The sequence below is a fragment of the Anastrepha ludens genome, chromosome 5 (assembly GCF_028408465.1).
Source record: "Anastrepha ludens isolate Willacy chromosome 5, idAnaLude1.1, whole genome shotgun sequence".
NCBI lineage: Eukaryota > Metazoa > Arthropoda > Insecta > Diptera > Tephritidae > Anastrepha > Anastrepha ludens.
This window is the reverse complement of record NC_071501.1, coordinates 42478304-42494572: the sequence shown is the minus strand read 5'-3', so window position 1 is coordinate 42494572 and position 16269 is coordinate 42478304. Positions and strand designations below refer to the sequence as shown.

The following is a 16269-nucleotide window of genomic DNA, read 5'->3' as shown; positions in this document are numbered from 1 at the left end:
TACAGCTATCTTTGAACTCTTAGAAAGTCTTCATCCGAATAAACGCTCGCTTTTGGCATTTTCCCCATATTGATAGCAAATAAACATACATAGTAAATTGTTATTAGTGTGTATGTGAGTGTGAATTTATGTGCTCATAAATATGTGGCGTATGCTGTAGAAATGCTTATTTTTTGTTTTGCCAAGTTTAACTAACGCTTTATAGCAATAACAAGTATTTAATAGTATGTATTTTTGTGCTGAGCTTTTGCAAACCCCTCTAAAATAATAACACGCACGCACCCCTCTGTACATACACTCATTCGTTAAATTCAATTTACTATATAAATACCTATTTAACCACATACTCGTGCATACATATGAGCACAACTAATATAATATAAGTATTGATACATACATACATCCATACTGCCAGTGTATATTAGATATGCCACACTGCACCTTGAGCAAATAACTATTTCGCGACGATGAACTCCACGATTATCAACCATTCTCTAATCTATACTCTTTGAGCATGTGCAGCAGCATTTGCCGTGCTTCTTTGCCGTCATCGCCGCCTTTCCTTGCGATCGCTTCAGCCATTCGCTTGCCATAGTGTCGTGGCGGCAACTGTGGCAACGGACAACTCATTCGATATAAATTTGAACAGGGATAATGCAACGTAAAATAGTGTAAACGAATTTGCAGCCAGCAGTAGTCGTTGTGCGCTGAACTGCATTTGTGGTGCTACGCCGTTGGCGAAAACCCAGGGAGAACGCGGTGAGGGCACGATACCGGGCGATGACGCTTTGTGCGATTTTTCGTAGCCGCTGCCGCCACCGCCGCCATTGCGGGTTGGTAGTTGTGTGTGAACTGCAAGAAAAGCAAAAAAAAAACAAAAAATATTATAAAAAATACTGACAAGGAAGAAAATATATGTTGTTGTTGGAGTACAAGACATGCAAGGGCAAGACACTGAGCACATATACGTACATGTTTCAGTGTAAATATACAAGAGAATAAATAGTTAAGGAAATGTGCGCTCCCCATCAACAACCAGATGCTTGTTTAGATACTCACAGTAGTCGTTAAAATTATTCGTGGAAAAAAGTTCCATGCCGATCTACTTTTCTATCTATAATAAAATTTAATATTTCAAAGCCACGAATCATAAAATTGCTTAACCCTCATCATCATTTCAAGGCCATTGTAAATATCAATGAATCGGATTTAGGGGGTATTCTAGTGTAGAGGCATGAATTTCGCCCGGTTTCTGAAACGCTGTACAAAGGAAACACAAAAAAAAAAGTATGCTATCCATTTTTTATCACTTGTTTATCGATTATTAATTATTACATTCAAAACAATATACAAACAAAAAAAAATTCAAATTTACAAAATTATGCCCAGTAGAGACAAAAAAAAAGAGGGTCTCCTGGCGTGCATGATTCCAATCCTCCTGGTGATCTCAAAACTAAAAATCAAACGGATTCTTAATAACTATACATAGATGCCGCTATCGAATTAGCCTTTGACAATTAAAAAAAAAATGTTTCATAATGTGGCTGCTGTTTGAAAAAAAAATTTTGCGATTGTTTTTTCAACAATTCCAATTTTTTTAAAATACTAAATAAAAAGTTGTAGTTTCGAGCTACAGTTATCCGATGAAGGAATGTGTAAGGAACATCTTCCAATCGGTCAGTTAGAACTCGAGCTATCCTTACCGCCAGCCCGAAAAAAGTAGTTTGAGAAAAACGCGTTTTGTTGAGATGAAGCGGCCAGATCGGAACCGATGACATATCACCAAAACGGCTATAACTCACGAAATAATAGGAATTAAAAAAAAATCCTGTTAACGTCTAAACTTTGAAAATATACAAAAACAAAAATTTCCATTTTTTCATAATTTTACATTAAAATACCCCTTTAAAGGGGTGTTTGAAAAAAGGAGGCTGAAGAGATCAGATCCATCTTCACTTCCTCCTATCAAAGTCTCAAAACTGAACTTCTAAAGAAATACTCAAAAATAGAATGTAAAAAGTCCATTTAGTATCCCTAATCTCACTATATCCTAGGCATTAACTTGAAAATCAATTGTCAGAAATGTCTCAGACACTTCGGCCCAGAAGATGCATACCATATGGATGTGTGCAGAGAAGCTTCTTAATTTTTGAGTTAGACAAATAAGGATCAACATTTATGATCAAATTATTATATTACTACTCTAAGTTTTGTCCATGAAGAAATTGGAAATCCGAAATATGAACTGCTAAAATTCATATTGCAGAGGTATCGGACGTAAGCAGCTTTCTTGGTTAAGGAACATAAGGCAGTGGACCGCTGCACAACCTGTGGGTCACCTCTTAGATGTAGCTAGAGACCGCGAATTATTTGCAATATAGTTCAAAATTTATTATAGAATATTAATGATGTAATATTTCTAAATTGTACAATTGCTTACATTCAAATACGAATAGCAAATAAAGTAGAAGAAGTCTAATCATGTGGTTTGAATGCATCAACTGCTTCTTCCGCATATCGAAAAAGATTGACCACATCATTTATTTTTGATTTGCGGGAATAAGAAAAACATGTCTCCATAATTTTGAAACTAGTCTAAGTCATAACGAATGCTCTACATTTTTTAAGATGGGTGGAAACCTCAAACACCGTCGGTACAAAATGAAAACAAAATGGTAAAATCAACGCGGTTTTTGAGTAACCTGAAATTTGCATTTCATTAGGCCAAAATTCTATGGCCTAGTCTGCATATTGGTATTTAACTTACTAGGATGTGTGGAACTTTGATGAAAATTTGCTTAATTTTTTTTCAATTTGCACAAAGTTTAAAACTTGGACTTAGGTTTTTTAGTAGATTGAACTATGTATATTACCATAAATAAATTACTAAAATTAAATAAGACATAAATAAATTATCACAACTTGTCGAAACGTTCCTGAGCTATAGTTAGTGAAATTACTGTTTACCTCCTTTTGTCGAGCGATTTCAAATTGAGCAGCGCTAAAAGTGAACGATACGAAGGTATAGCGCGCGAGAAACCCAATGTGGAACTGGTGAACAAAATAGGTATAAAGCAGTTTTATGGTGTACGGATCGGAAAATGCAGTGCTATTACGCCGCACAAAACCAAGCATACCGTAGCCGACACAATTAATATCACTGATGAATGAAAATTTAATATAAAGAATAACGCCGACATACTTAAATTCCTGAAGGGATTGTAAGTCACCTCTAGAGAAGTTGTACTGGGTTTTTAATATAAGAAACACGCACCCATTTTTGAATATTTAATGAAAAATGTGATCTCGAGTACCAAGAATTGCATCAATTCATCAATTCGGTATTTTGAATGCATACAAATTCTCTCCTCTGATGTGTGAGAGCTTGCATTGTCGAGCTTGAGGATGATTTGTCTGCTGTGAGAGGTTTTCCTTATTTCTCTGATGAATATTATAAACCTCGAGCGAGTAGGAGTGAGACTACAATTCGGATGTGCTTAGGTGGAGTCTCCGTGCATTCAACTCCAAATAATAGAAAAAGTTGTTTCTAACAGCGGCCGCCCCTTGGTAGGCATATAATGGCAATTTTCAATAAAGGAAAAATCTATTATAATTGTAATAAAATTGTCAAAAAAGATAAGCTGTGCCATGCCCACTTTTGAATAAATGCTTGTGTCTCGCAAAGTCAGTAAAAACATAATATAGGTAAGTAGGGCGTAATTTCGATGAGGAACAAGAAAACGATATACGACAACTCTGCTGGACATAATCAACATATCTGTTGTTGTAAAGCATTCTACTGGACAGTACCCATTTCACTATATGCCAGTATTGATGCTCGCTGCCGATATCGAAAATCCATCTTTCCTCAAAAAGATCGTGAGGATATGAGTCTAAGTTCGACTAGCATAGTTCCAACTATTAGATCGGAAAGGTGAAGGCAACCCAAATAAAACGCGAATAAAAGGATCAGAATCCTCATCCGAGGCTTTGTTGTTGTTGCCATTGGAGCAGGATTTTTTTGTGGCGGGTTGCAAACCTAGCACACAATCAAATACCCCGGGATGCTTCGCCTTCTCACATTAGCTCGCTCTCAGACGGGTGTTCCGAAGCTACCCAGTGGAAATTTGGACGAAGCCCGGAAGTTGTGAGATGCTTGGAACATTTACAGAAGAATCGTTCTGGGCACTCCCAAATGAATGGAAATCAAGGACTTTTCCCACTTGCGTGGACTTCTACACACGGAACCATCATCCAGCCTTGAAATCCAACATAGAATCTCTCTTGCCAACAAGTGCTACTTTGGGCTAAGTAGGCAATTGAGTAGGAAAGTGCTCTCTTGACGAACAAAACTAAAACTTCCTTGGAGTGTTTGGGAGAAATATTCTGCAAAAGGTATTGGACATATGCACGTTAGCAACGGAAAGTATCGCAGGTGATGGAACGATGAGATGTATGAGCTTTACCACGACATAGACATAGCGCAGCGAATAAGGATCCAGCGGGTACGTTGACTGAGTCATGTCGTCCGAATGGATGCAAACGCTCCGGCTCTGAAAGTATTCGATGCGGTACCAGTTGGAGGTAACAGAGGAAGGCCTCCTTTGCGTTGGAAAATTCAGGTGGTGAATAACTTGACTTCAATTGGTGTTTCCAACTGGCGCCGGTTGGCACGACTGGCGCGCTTTTTTAAACTCGGCCAAAATCGCTTAAGCGGTTATTGCGCCAATCAATAAGAAGAAAAGGATCACAGAGAAGATTTAATGTGGATGTCCTGAAACAAATAATAGCTGACATTGCTATCCATGTCAGCTATTGCTATCCATGTCAGCTATTAATGAAATAAATGCTGAAACAATATGAAACAATCGTGATGGAAAATAATTTAGGAAAATAATAGGATTTTAGATCAGGACTAAAGGTGGTTACATCAAGAATTAATTATAATGAATACAAATTTTTAATTGTTAAGTTTTTTTATTTTAATAATGAATTGATTTTTTTTTCTTTTTATAAAATTTTATCGTCCACTCATTGGAACATAAATCCGCCTAGGAACTACTCGAATAGGGAAATGCTGGGAGAAAATCGTAAATTCCGAAATTTATCAAGCGGCCATTTTTAGCTGGCCCAAAGTTTATTGATGATTTTTATTAATTGTCATATCCTTTAATAAATATAGAAAAAAAATCGGACTTTTGAACTAAAAATAAAAAAAAAATGGATGTACAAAAGGCCGGGTCGATTTGTGGGGAGGCAAAAAAATCGCCCATTTCTCTGTGAAAATCATATTCTAGGGATCAAAATAAGAAACTTTGCCGAAGGAACCATACCTCTAAAACGATTTCTGATGCCCCCCAATTTGAGTCGAACTTTTTAGATTCTTTTCTATAACTGACTTAAATAAATTTTTTCATTTACATATGTTCTGACTAAATAAATTTCTTAGGAGAAAAATATAATGGACTATGAATAAGTTCGTGCGGTTTTTTTTCGAAATTTGAAACTTTATTGACGTAAAATGGTTACAAATTTAATATTCAAAATATTGTCCATCGCTTACTACTACTTTTTCCCATCTTTCTGGCAATTCACGGATTCCCTTTGTGAAAAATTCGGTCGGTTTTGCCGCAATCCACGAATCGATCCATTTTTTGACTTCATCGTAATTACGGAAGTGCTGGTCAGCCAGGCCATGTTGCATCGATCGGAAGAGATAGTAATCGGATGGCGCAAGGTCTGGACTATACGGCGGGTGGGGTAGGACATCCTATTTGAGCGTTTCTAAGTATGTTTTGACCACTTGTGCAACATGTGGCCGAGCATTGTCATGTTGCAAAATAACTTTGTCGTGTCTATCGGCGTATTGCGGCCGTTTTTCTCGCAGTGCTCGGCTCAAACGCATCAATTGTCGTCGGTAGACATCCCCCGTAATCGTTTCATTCGGTTTCAGTAGCTCATAATACACAACACCCAGCTGGTCCCACCAGATACACAGCATAACCTTCAGGCCATGAATATTCTGCGCCGACGTCGATGTTGAAGCATGGCCAGGGTATCCATACGTTGCCCGACGTTTTGGATTGTCGTAATGGACCCACTTTTCATCGCCAGTCACAATTCGATGCAAAAAACCCTTTCTTTTGTGCCGTTGAAGCAGTTGTTCGCATGCCATAAAACGGCGTTCAACGTCTCTTGGCTTCAATTCATACGGCACCCAATGGCCTACCTTTCGGATCATTCCCATGGCTTTTAAACGTTTGGAAATGGTTGATTGATCAACTCCCAAAGTTTTTGCAACCTCTTCTTGCGTTTGAGCCGGATCTTGATCGAGCAATTCCTCCAATTCGGTATCCATGAACTTTGGCGGCGCACCCTCGCGTTCTTCGTCTTCCAAGCCAAAATCACCACTTTTAAAGCGTGCAAACCACTTCTGGCACGTTCGCTCAGATAGAGCATGCTCACCATAAACTTCCACCAAGATACGATGACTTTCGGCTGCTTTTTTCTTCATATTAAAATAATGAAGAAGAATTCCCCGCAAAAACACATTATTTGGCACGAAATTCGACATTTTCAAGTGTGGTAAAAATATTGTTGTTTACGCTTCAAATAAAAAACTTATACTGACGTTTGTGCCTTACGACAGTAGCTCTCCAATGAATGTTTGGAAATGTGGATCGATGGAATAATAATCAAGTTACGCCATCTGTTGTAAAACCGCACGAACTTATTCATAGTCCTATTATATTATTATAAATAAATAAAAATAAAGAAAAATCATAGCCATTTAGCTGATTTTTTCATGTAAAGGCCAAAAATGGTGATATTTTGAAATGATTGTATGGGGAACCCCCCAGGGGAGTTCCAGGGGGTGTGCCACTGGCATAGGTGGATCGGCCGTCCAAAGTTAGTGGGGGGTCGGTGATACATTTGGACTCGATTGGAGCACTCTAAATGGGTCAAAGTGGGATTTTTCAAAATTTGCCCCTACCCAAAAGTTCGACCCAAATGGGGGACATCAGAATTCGTTTTAGAGGTATGGTTCCTTCGGCAAAGTTTCTTATTTTGATCCCTAGAATACGATTTTCACACGATTCGACCCGCCCTAATGTACAAGCAAAAAATAAAATAGTTTTTTTAAATAATCTTTAAAATGATAAACTCCGACAGAAGTTAAGTTATGGACATGATAACATGTAACCAAATTGATCTCAAAGTACTTAGATATTAATGTCCTTAAGTATCTAGTGCGACTTTTCCGGTATACAAGATTTTAATAATAACAAAAAAAAAATTGCCATGTGAAGAGAGCATAGAAATTAAACAAATTATATCAGTTTGTGTTGCGATAGGAAGTTTTAGTGTAAATTTCTCTAAAACCGTTTATGTAGTAAAGTTTTTTGTGTTTATTGCTCTTACTTAAAATTACTCGCAGTATTGCCTTTGTTTTGGTTTCTTTCTGCGAACTTAGTTAAATTTGCTGTTTTTCCGCATTGTACGCTTTTTATTTACTATTCGCAAAGCAGAATGTTCCGCCGTTGCAGTAGCCAATTCCGCGACTATCTACTTACACTTCCGCATATATAAATATATATGTAAGTGTAGGTAGGTATATACGACTGGCAGTACAAGCCCGGCTTGTTCGTTGAATGCATTTTTTGTTTTACAACTGCAGCTGTATGGACAATGTTGCAATTTTTATTGTGCACTCGGAGAAGCAGCTGGACACATTTTGGTTTTTTTGTTGTTTGCAACTTTTTCGATTTGATTTCGCGATAGAAAAACTGAAATTTCTTTCAGTAAAATTTTGTCTTGTGTTTGCTGTTTTATTTTCATTTTATATTCTTTTGACAAATTCGCATTACCAATATGGGGATTACAATGTAATTAATTAAAGCGATGAGCTACACTAAATCTCTCAGAGTCTGGTTATTTCGCTTGAACAGCGGCCAAGTACACAAGTCGAGGAAGTTATAATTAAGTGATACATTCTAAGGGGAAAATGTAACTAAACCTATGCACTTACAAATTGTTTCGTTTTTTATGCGTTTTCGTTAATTACTTTTACGCACAGTGACTTTAAGTAATCAATTTTAACGGATCGCATCCAGCACCTATCTTCTTTTAATTTACACCGAGAACAATTTTCATTTTATTGCAGCTTTTAGCACTTAAAATGTTTGCGTTCTAATTAAAATTTTCTCAAAAGACGATAAGTTGAAATAATTTGAGGTGAAGCAAATAACCAATAAATAAAACAAAATAGCAGGGGAAAGCGCCATTGTGTGTTTAAGCGAGTTGTGCTAAATTTCCTATTTGTTTGAGTCCTTTTACACACTTTGTGCCTTGTCGGTGAAAAATAAAATATAAAATAAATAATTGGCGGCTTTCATGTGTTTTGGGTGTTTGGCCGAACTCCTCATCCTATTTGCGGAGTTCCTCTTGATGTTTTTTTTCACAAACGGCAGATATTTTTTATAAGGATATTGTTCATAGCAGAAATTAACTTGCAGGGGGCGACCGTTATTAGAATGAACTTTTTCTTTCATTTTGAAGTTTTCTTGCACGGAGGTACGAACTTAGCACTTCCGAATGGTAGTCTCGCACTAACGCACTCGGCTACGGAGGCCGCTTTTGAGCTTTTTGACTTACATCTCCAGTTATTCTTACCTGTCATTTAAGTTTCTTGATTTTCAGATTTTACTTGCGATAATTTTTTTGGAGTTTCATTCAAGAAAAATTAAAACTTTAAAAACTTTACCATTGCAAGGAGAAAAGCTGGGCGCTTCTAAACAGCTTTGTAGCAGAGAAAGAAACTGGAAGGAGATTGGTACCATGGGGAAAAGATTTTTAAGTGATATCAGAAAAAAACCAACACAGTCTACGCTCATGTTTGTGGATTGACGAGTGTGGGAAAACGTGTGAAATGAGTGAGAAGAATTTTGCTGACAAGTACCAGGTGGCATGGCAGCAGAAGGTACTCGCAGAATTTTGTTTTCTACCATAGCTGATGGCCAAACCTGATAAGCTATATAATTGGTCTGAGCGTACGTGCCTTTCTTTGGGCTATACCAAACGAAGATGTTTTACTCCTCTTTCACATTTGTGATGACCAAAAAGTTCCCGGAATATATTCAGAAATTTCTAAATAAAAGTTTATTCATTAAAAGTGAAAGTACTCCCCGTCAACTGCAACGCACTTCTGCTAGCATTTGATCCAGCTCTCGAAATATTTCTAGAACTCTATGTTCGGCATGTGCATCAGAGCCGTCCCAAATTTTTTCATTACTTCCATTCGGCTGTTAAAATGCTGCAGTAGTTGATTCGATCAAAAAGAAAAAGAATCGCAGGAAGCCATATCAGGTGAATTCGTTGGCTGTTCGATGGTATTTGTTGCGTTTTTGGTCAACAATTTCCGGATAATGATTCCACTCTGCGACGTTGCGTTATCATGGTGCAAAATCCATGAGTTGTTTTCTCCTAAACACTTTCTTCAATTCCAGGTGAACTGCTTCACATAAACGTCCCATAACGCCGAACTGTCTGACCTTCTGGCAAATATTTGTGGTGTAATCTGTACAAACCGTGAGCAACACTTTATTTTCTTGGCTTATGCGAAGGACTGCACTCACTCGAGTAATGTCTGGATTGCGTGCCGTACTCAAAAACCAACGTCTCGTTTTTAGTAATGCTGCGTTTGATGAATGTTGGGTCGGACACAGCCTTGGGAATCGTGCCCTTTTTTATATGCGTTCAGGTCCTTTGTGCCAGCTTTGCAGGAACACAGCGAAAACCTAATCATCAACTACAGTGTTATGAAGGGACTCATTAGCAATGCTCAAAACCTCATGGTTAATTTGCAGTTATTGATTAACTTTTCTTTCACTTTATTGATATTTTCATCAGTTTTCGATGACGATGGCCTGCTAATAGGTGCATGAAGGCCGCTCTATCAATTTCTGTTCTACTATTTTCTCATAGTCCTATTGGTAGTTCAGCCATACTCCTAGACATTCGACGTTTTCTACTCGTTCTATTGTTTTCTTTCATATGCTTGGCCTCGCATTTGAGTCATCTATGCCGCTTTTACTTACAATAATAAATTTCGCTTTATCGATACTCATATTTAGCCTTTGCGGTGATTTCCATTTTGTTAATAATTTTTAGGGGATCGCGCAAATTATTTGCCATTATTGTTGTTGGTCTGAGGGCGAAATATTATATTTGAAGGCTAAATATAACTTCTATTGTTCATAGAGATTTTTTAAAACCAAATTGTGTTGTTCCACCTGCGGTCTCACATTCTTTAAATATTCTATTATAAATAATTTTTATGTAAATTTTTAGTGTCTGGCTCTTAAGATTTATACCCAATAGTGTCAACATTGTTTTGCAGCGGTCTCTTTTGTTTGTTTCCTCACTCACTGGTAAATTGTGGGTGTAGAGCAAGTATAGGATTAGACCTATTATATTGCCCAGACGTACACCAGCTTTCACAGAGCTCAGAGTGTTCTTTGTTTTTCTTAACAAATAAATGTCGGTCTTTGGAGTAGGAGTGAAAGTGTAACAATTTATGGGTAGATCGTCTTTTATTTTGCATAGCAAAACGTCATGCCAAACGCGGTCAAAGGCTTGGGATATATCAAGAAAAGCGGCTGTGCAGTACTACTTCTGCTCAAAAGCTTTGTAAATTCTAACTATTTACGAGTCTGCGTACCTGTTCGATGGTACCGTGTGTCTTTCTGAAGCCGAATTGGTGATTTGGTATTAGTTTTCGGACTTGAATTATGCACATCATTTTTTTGCGAAAAAGGGATTCCATAAAATTAGAGGCAGTAGGCAATAAGCTGATGGCGCGAAAAGATTCCACTTTCTCGGGACCTTTTCCGGGTTTTGGGATAATTTTTATTTGTGCGACTTTCCATTGCGGGAGAACAAAGCCAATTTATATGAAAGTATTGTTTATATATGTGAGAAAAGAGATTCCTTCATCTGGTAGTTGTTTAAGTACTTCCCCTGTGATGGGATAATATCCGGGAGCTTTCCTTGTTTTAAGCTTTTTTTTGCGCTTTTACTGTTTTCTACGAAAATATATTTTTTTGGGCGTGTCTATTTGGTGAATGAGTTCCAAGGCGTCTTTGACTTTCTGAGCGGAGCTTCTTCATGGGGTGTAAAAACTCGGGATAAGTGGCGAGCAAATGTGTGAGTTTTTTCATGATCTGATTTAGCCAATTTGTTTTTTCCATTTTAATGGCTGGTTGTGCTAAAGCTGGCCGTTTTAGGTTTTTGACCGCTTTTCAAAGTGAGTTGTCAGTGGTAGGCGTTACATGGAGGTTACTGAGGTAGTTCTGGAGTTATGTGTTCTGTTCTTTTTTGAGAATATCTTTGAGCTCTTGGGTAAGCAAGTTTAATGTTCTTTTGTCTTCAGGATGTCTACTTCCTTGCCACGTTTTTCTTGCCTGCCCTTTTGGCCCACTCGCGGACAATGGCTATGTTTCAGCGCCTCGAGTTTGATGAATCCTTTAGTTTGAACTTTGCTCTCTAATATAGCCTAAAGAGAATAATCCATCTGATTCGCGGCTGGGGAATTTGAGAGTCATTGTGTGGCCGTTATGAAGTTTGGAACGTTGTTTTTTAGCTATTCTTGGTTCACTCGAGCTTTGCAAGACGGTACCGAGTGCTGTTAAAACGTCCATGATCTATCACCGAAATGTTTGTCTGCTCACGACTGCAAAGCAACCTCCTGAATACTTTTCCGATAATATATTATTTCGCATTGGAGAGCGCACATCTGCGGTTATAGCGGTCCAAACCTTTGGCGGGTACTGCCTCCTGGTGGCCAATCGATGACTCAAATTCTCGTATGAGCGGTTGCAAAATACCACTCTTAGCACATACATTTTGATTATCATGTTTCAGATGGTTCTGTTGCAAGTTGCGATGTCCGCTAAAATAATTTTTTTCGAAACGCCCCTTTTTAATATATTACTTTGAAATGAAATTGGAGGAAAATATGGTTCGTTGCGTGGTTCATTGCGTGGTTATATGCAAATCGATTAAATAAAAATAAATCTTTCGGTATCAAAGAAAAAAAAAATTGAAATAAAAGATTCAAATTCTTAACACATTCCATTTTTTCACCGAACTAGCTTTTCACTACTTTATTTAAAAGAAGAAAAGCGGTTTACTTAGGAAAAGAAGGGAGTGCACCAAGTGCCAATATTCCACAGGCAATGTGTTCACCAATTTCGAAATCTTCCTCGAACCACCTCTTTTTTGCATTTGTATAGCGGCTGCTTTATAAACAACAAATGTGGCAGGTGTGCCAAAAATAATGATGGTAGTGATTGTAGAAGTACTTCATAAATTCGATACATACACGTACAAGCACATATTTCTTATTTATATATTTACTTACATGTATGTTTCCTCCTCTGACCAATATTCGACACACCGATTTACAAAGTTGAATTTCCCCAGATAAATTAAGGAATTACCGGCTCTCACACAACATACTGACAAGTTGCGCAAAGGCAAGCTGCAACTAAAAGTACGAGTATGCCCACATAGTCCTTGGTAACATTTGGAAATATCGCTTTACCCATGTTACTGTTCGTTGAACTTATTCCCTGAAATAGTCACATGGCTAACCGGTTTTTGAGCTTTGCACTCGAACACATTGAGAATTGAAACTGACTGCTGGAAAATTAACTTCATGTGGGCGCTGAAGTGCATAAGAAGTAAAGATGCTACGCTCGCAACGCTTTTACTGTGTTGCCATACAAACGCCACTTGGTAGCAAGACCGTGGGGATGTTAGATGTTATATTAGATGCCAATGATGTTGCTCGGGTTGTTTTTCACACCCAAACGAACGACTTTTGTTGGTGAGGTTAATGTAGCTCTTGTATTGTGGTGTGTCAAAATGCCGAATGGACCGTATGAATGCAGCGTGCAGTCGGTTAGAAAGTCAGCCCCCAAAGCAATGTGGCTGAGCGACGGTGCAACGAAGCATTCAGCCACCAAATTACGTCAATGACGTCGTCGAGTGTAGCATACAACGTCATTCGGTTGCATAAAATACAGTACATAACTAAGAAGATTTGCAGGCATCTTTGAGACTTCGAGCAGGTATGGAATGTAAGGATTCACTGCAATTCGCTGAGTTCAAATACCTGTGCATGTTTATTAAAATATGTCTTACTACACACACACATGCACATATATATACCATACACTAAATAAGTACGTATATACAAACGTACATTTAACTTTGTGTGCATTTTAGCTGTGTGATGCTTGACTTGTCGCTTGCCTCTCTGCTGCTTTCTTGTTTACTCGGCCACTTACCATCGGCACCAATACCAGCAGCCTCCACCCTGAGGTATTCCCGTTTTACAACAAATTATAATTTTTTTTACTTACCTTCCGCTCCGTTTGTCAAGCCGTGGATGTTGCTGTTGCTCAGGGCAACGCCTGCAGCATCGCCCAACGCCCCATTGCCGCTAACGGCACTACCGCCGCCAAAGACGGCACCACCTGTGCCGCCCAGACCGACGTATATGTCATTTTCCTGCATTTGATTTGTGGTTTGATGTGTCTCCTTCGCGCGCACCACTTCGTTGAGTCCTTTGTTCTGATGGTTGGTTGGCGGTTTGCGGCGGGGCTTCGGTGTGGTATGCACGTAAGGTGTTGGCGTCGTTGTCGGCTTGGGCGGCAATCGCAGTTCTGCAACAAATAGTATAAATTATAATTATTTTTTTTTCTACTTTAGTAATTCCGGTAATTTTTTTACTTCTTCTTAACACCGTGCTAATGACGGACTAGACTGAAAGTAACTTTTCGTATTTATATGTAAGTACAATCAAAACTGATTCATATTTTGAAGAAAAAGAACTATAATAAAAGATTTGAGAAGGAATTGAGAATCTAGAGGAAAAGTACTTGCGAGTTGAATTTGCCAGGTAAGCTACGATCAGACATATTTTTCTTGAAAAGAGTTCCTTAGTACGCAGTGTTCGACTTGTAAGCTGCACCTTTTGGAAATTTACATATAAATAAATTGGAGAAAGATAGAATAGGACCGTGGTTGAAATGGAATTGCATATCATCGTAATGGGCCTCTACTTGGCATGTAGTTGTGTGCCGTTATGCCGTTTTTCATCCGATTCCAATATTTAGAGCAACTTTTGAGCATGCGGTGATGCCCTATGTTCTACGAGGGATTGATAACTGGAAGAAGAGGAGAGGACATCCCCGGCAAGGATATGCAAATATTATAAATTGAGTAAAAACTCAATTGGCTTAATGCGTTTTTTTAAAAGAACCAAACGAATTTAATAAAATTACAAAATTCTGCTGAAAACTAATAAAAAAAAGTGCTTATTCCGGACCAAATTTTTTATATCCGTGCACATTTGCCAAAAATTTCATCTGGGCTGGTTGTAAAGCTTTGGAGTCAAACAAACTTATAGATAGTGCCGGACGGGCGAAATTTAGTTTTAGCAAATAAAAAGGTTGGCGTATTTTTATGCGACCTCAACAGTCTTCTTTGTCAGATCTATCAGGTCAGCCCATAAGTTCGTGCGTATTTTACCCATAATTTCACTTGTGTACGATTTTTGCATGCAAAAACTTATTCGCGGAATATAACGGAATTATTTATATTTTCTGTGATATATTCTGCATTCAACAAGTGATTTTAATCGCGAATAGAAGCACGTGTTGTTATTTTGTTGTTGTTGTTTTGTATTTTTTTTATAAAAGTGGTAAAAATGCAACAACTGCTGATGCAGAAATAAACACTGTTCACGGAGAGGATACCGTGAGTGTAAGGACTGCGCAAAAGTGGTTTTCAAAATTCCGAAGTGGTAACTGCGACGTGGAGGATGCCCCGCGCGCTGGTCGACCTGAAGTCTTTAACTCCGACGCCTTGCTCGAACTCGTGAAAGCATGGAACAGTTCATAGGCACCTGGTTTAGCTGGGAAAGGTTTCAAAGCTGGGAAAATGGGTTCCGCATAGACTTTCCGTCGCCAACCTTCAGCAGAGAAGGAATGAGTTGGGAGCACTGCAACGGCATGAAAATGAAAGCTTTTTGAACCGTATCGTTACTGGTGATGAAAAATGGGTCCTTTACAACAATCCTGTTCGCAAAAGCCAATGATTAGATAAAGATGAAACACCAGAATCGACCCCTAGAAATAGTCTTCACCCCAAGAAGATTCTCCTGTCTATTTGGTGGGATATGGCCGGTATTGTTTATTATGAACTTCTGGAATCAAACCAGACGGTAACTGCTGATTATTATTAACTTAACGCAAATGGTTTTCCGACCCGTGAACATGCCACTTATAATTTACCATGTGAGAGACATTGATTTTATAGATTCAGACCACAAACTTTCAAGGATTGGCCTTGTGATTTGTTAATGGTCATGGCGAATACAAGACGGATCGGAAATTGAAGTCCTTTAAACTAAAACGGAAGATCGGTTGGGATCATCGGGATCCCCGGAATGACAACTTCTTCACCTTCGAATTTGGAATTACTGGCAGTGTTTGGCGGAAGTCGCCAGACAGTAAAATCATTTCGCCTCCAAAACATCTCGAGTCATTGCGTATATCTTTCAATATTCGGTTAAGTGCTTCTAATGCACGTTTATGCGCCAGTGTGCATTCGTCCCAGATGATGATTTTCGATGCTGATAAAACTTGATAATGATGATTTAAAGAGAATACAAATTCCTGTGATTATAGGTATATTCCTGACAAAATTTATATTATCAAATTTTCTACTTAACCATAGACAAAATTACGTTTAGCTGTCGTTTGCGTTTTGTTACTCCATACCATGTTATACCACATTTTATAGTGACTTCACGGAAACGCGTTCGAATGGGATAAAAAGTATCCTATGTCTGTCTCCTGGTTCTAAGCTACCTCTCCACCAATTTTCAGCCAAATCGGTTCAGCCGTTCTCGAGTTATAAGTAGTGTAACTAATATGACTTTCTTTTATATACCTATATAGATATATGGAAAAGTTATTGGTTTCGTAAAGGGTGATGATGTGCAACTTAAATACTGATCTTACGACATGATGTGAATCTATCTTATTGTCAAGCTACCAACTTGTATCCTTCCAGCGGTGAAACTGTTTACTCCAACCAGAGTCTGGGTGCTTCACAAAGTGGGAAGCCCCAATCGATGGAAAGGGGACAAAAAAGTGGGTGATCTGGCTCTGATAGAGGGTACCGGTCCCAAGGCTG

The 16269-nt window shown here is 38.3% G+C and overlaps 1 protein-coding gene across 1 annotated transcript in view; it reads right to left on the bottom strand.

The window, feature by feature from the left end:
- Window positions 1-568: 568 nt before the first annotated feature.
- LOC128863946 (hemicentin-1) overlaps window positions 569-16269 on the bottom strand; it is a 94359-nt gene continuing 78658 nt past the window's right edge. The window contains exons 8-9 of the mRNA XM_054103374.1: window positions 13428-13730; window positions 569-852 (exon numbers count right to left, since the gene is read on the bottom strand). Coding sequence (XP_053959349.1) covers window positions 575-852; window positions 13428-13730 — 581 coding nt within the window. The 3' untranslated portion in view covers window positions 569-574. The remainder of the gene's footprint in view (window positions 853-13427; window positions 13731-16269) is intronic.